Below are 2877 nucleotides of genomic sequence, written 5' to 3' on the forward strand. Positions count from 1 at the left end.
TCCGTCCCATGACTCCATCCAGACCAGAAACATTAAAAAACAGCTGACTTTTTCTTGTAGGTTAGGTGAAAAATATTTAAGCCAGAAGTGCATAGCTACAGATGGGGGAGGGGGCGACGTGTTTAGTCCATAGAGCCAAAAAAAGGCTCTGATCATCCCTTAATGCAGGTATGCAGAGGGAAGTAGAGATGTCAGCCATGATTTTGACTTATAGAAGACCTACAAAGATCGTGTTATGCTTCATGACTAATGGATGAAAAACACAACACAAATTGTAAGTAAAGAAAAGCCTGAAATTACTGATCAGCGTTAAAGTTTTTTTTTTTTAGCTGATACATATTTTTTTTTGACATCCAATCTTGTTTTGTTTTTCTTCAGTAAAAATGAAACAATAATAATAAATGTTACAACAGCCTTAATCTTAACAAAAAAAGCATTTGATAACAAATCAAAAAAAAATCTTAACAATGGATAGCAAATGTAGGGAGGGAATATCGTCTGGCCCATTTATCGGCCTCCCTGTACTTTGAATATGTTATCTGCAGCTGTGCTTGTTTCCGGTTCCTGAACCTGTCATCGTTGACTTTCAGACTTTCTCTGCATCTGGAACACAAACTTTCAGACCCTCCAGGCTGCAAAAGAGATGGCGGGGAAACTCTACGGACAGGTAGGCCCCTGCCCAGTGATTTTACTGTATGGTATGGCTTTACGAGTTATTGTGAACAGGCCAAGGTTCCCTGTCCTTCCAGCTGCAGGTGCTGATGGAGGGCTGTATGTCTTTGGTAGATCATCCTGTCTGCTTTCCACTGTGAAGGGCCTCATTGTCCCTTCTCACAACTACACAGCAGCTTACAACCCTGAACCTGCATAAAGCATACTTTTTAGGACATCTGTATTAATGAGCTGATTTTTCTGTTCTGTTTTCTCTCCTGTAGCTTTGGTGTTATTCAAGCAAGTTGTTCATTCCACATGGAAAAACGCTTTCCGTTGTCCCGTTTGCATGCCCCAGATCCTCCCTGGCCTCTGCTTTGGGGAAACTAAAGCAGCTCAAGACTGAGGGTAGGAGACAGAGAGGAGCTTTGTCTGTGCATCCACAAAAACCTGCTGAAATCCCTTTGCATGTAGTACAAGCATTAAGATAAATTAAACCAATGCATATTTGTTGTGTCTGTGTTCTGTGACCTGCAATATTCTTCCTTCTACCACAATAGAAACCAAGCCTCCGACTTTGGTGCCATCTTGGAATGCTGTTTTCCATGGAGAAAAAGCTGCGCCTCCTAAACCGGTGGAGAGCAGAAAGACGGTACGTTTAATCGTATCTCTAATAGCTTGTTGTTTCTGGGTTTGCAGTGCATCTTTGTTAGCACTTAGAGCAGCTTACTAAAGCTGTCTGGAAAAAAGGTTACACTAACGCCTAACGCATAATGCATTCGGTGCATTCACACTGAATGCGTTATAAGCAGCGTTTGGTTCAGACGCCTAGTCTATGGGATACGGCTAAGACGAGTGGCGAGTTTTGAGCTTCCAGAGGATGCTGGAGTTTGGAAATCTGACATTTTGCAGCTGGATGCTGAGCGTCAACCAATCANTAACATTATAAAAGGAGAAAAAAAAGGCTGGATTGATTAAATCTTTATGAGCAAACTCTAAAGGGCAGATTAGACTTCTGCAACCGCACACATCAAATGTCGCTTGGTTCTTGTCGCGAACCAGTTTTGCTGGTATGCTTCTGCACCGTCGGTCTGGAATTTCTAGGGACGCACAGCAGTTTCCTGCCAAAGCGCAAGGGGGAGCCTGTTGAAGAACTTGCAAGAACTTCGGCAGACGGTCACAAGAACTTTGGCGGCGCCAGTGGGTGTGTTTATCTTCCAAAAGGACAATGACACGTCTGTAAGATATCATGGTCATGGAGATGGATCTAGAGTTGCTAGACATTGAAGAGGAACAGGTTCTGGCTGAGCTGGCAGAGACCTTGGCGTCTTTAAATAATTGTCTGAGGCATCATACAAGTGGTTGTACTTCCGAACCTCCTCGATTAAACTTTGGTCGTAGTTGTCCATTGTAGATGTTCCTCTGTTTTTAAAAATGGCACGCCCCGGCGCTGAATCGAGAAGGACGACCACACAGACAGCCGGAAAGGCATACCAAGGACCAGTCAGAGCTGCTTTTGCTCTGCGCACCTCCGCTTGAGGTCTGCACGGGTTTGCGACCGTCTGACGTGTAGTCAGGATTGCAGAGCCTCTGCGCTGAGGACATGGTCGCGCAGAGAGACAGATTTGACGGTTGCAGAGGCTATGCGTCAGAAGAATAAATTGGCCTTAAGAGGTCAGCTGAGGGTATTGAGAATGATAGCAGGGCAAATTTGATAGATGACAGCTGAGCATCGACCAAGAGGAAAATTATTAGGAAGGAAAACCTTCCAGTAAAATGCTTTAGGTTCAAAATCTCATAAACAATTGATTGCTCACAGTTTTAATGGTCTTATTAATAATGTTTATTTATCATTATTTTTTGATTGCTTACTTCTAATTAGGCTCGTATTAAAAGTAAACAGCTGGTATTTGCAGTAAAGTAGGGCTACAGCTCTTGATAAATCTGTCGATTATTGTTTTACTTTATTAATGGCCCAAAATGATATACTTTTAGTAAATTTAAACATTTAGAATAAAAACAAAAAAAATTTTTTTGTGTGTGTATATAGGTACATTAATTGTAAATGGCAAGATCTATAATCTAAAGTCTTACCAAATAAGTTGACAATTCTTTTATTAAGCGATCAACCATTAACCATTTGTCCTAAAGTAAATATTGCAATGAGGAGTTGATGTCCCTCCCCTCAGTTTCCGTCCCATGACTCCATCCAGACCAGAAACATTA

At 41.9% G+C, this 2877-nt stretch overlaps 1 protein-coding gene across 1 annotated transcript in view; it reads left to right on the forward strand.

The window, feature by feature from the left end:
• nol11 (nucleolar protein 11) overlaps window positions 1–2877 on the forward strand; it is a 23931-nt gene that overhangs the window by 9172 nt on the left and 11882 nt on the right. The window contains exons 8-10 of the mRNA XM_015400189.1: window positions 591–667; window positions 936–1059; window positions 1212–1303. Coding sequence (XP_015255675.1) covers window positions 591–667; window positions 936–1059; window positions 1212–1303 — 293 coding nt within the window. The remainder of the gene's footprint in view (window positions 1–590; window positions 668–935; window positions 1060–1211; window positions 1304–2877) is intronic.

This window comes from Cyprinodon variegatus, unplaced genomic scaffold (assembly GCF_000732505.1).
Source record: "Cyprinodon variegatus isolate N-32 unplaced genomic scaffold, C_variegatus-1.0 Scaffold1081, whole genome shotgun sequence".
Lineage (NCBI taxonomy): Eukaryota > Metazoa > Chordata > Actinopteri > Cyprinodontiformes > Cyprinodontidae > Cyprinodon > Cyprinodon variegatus.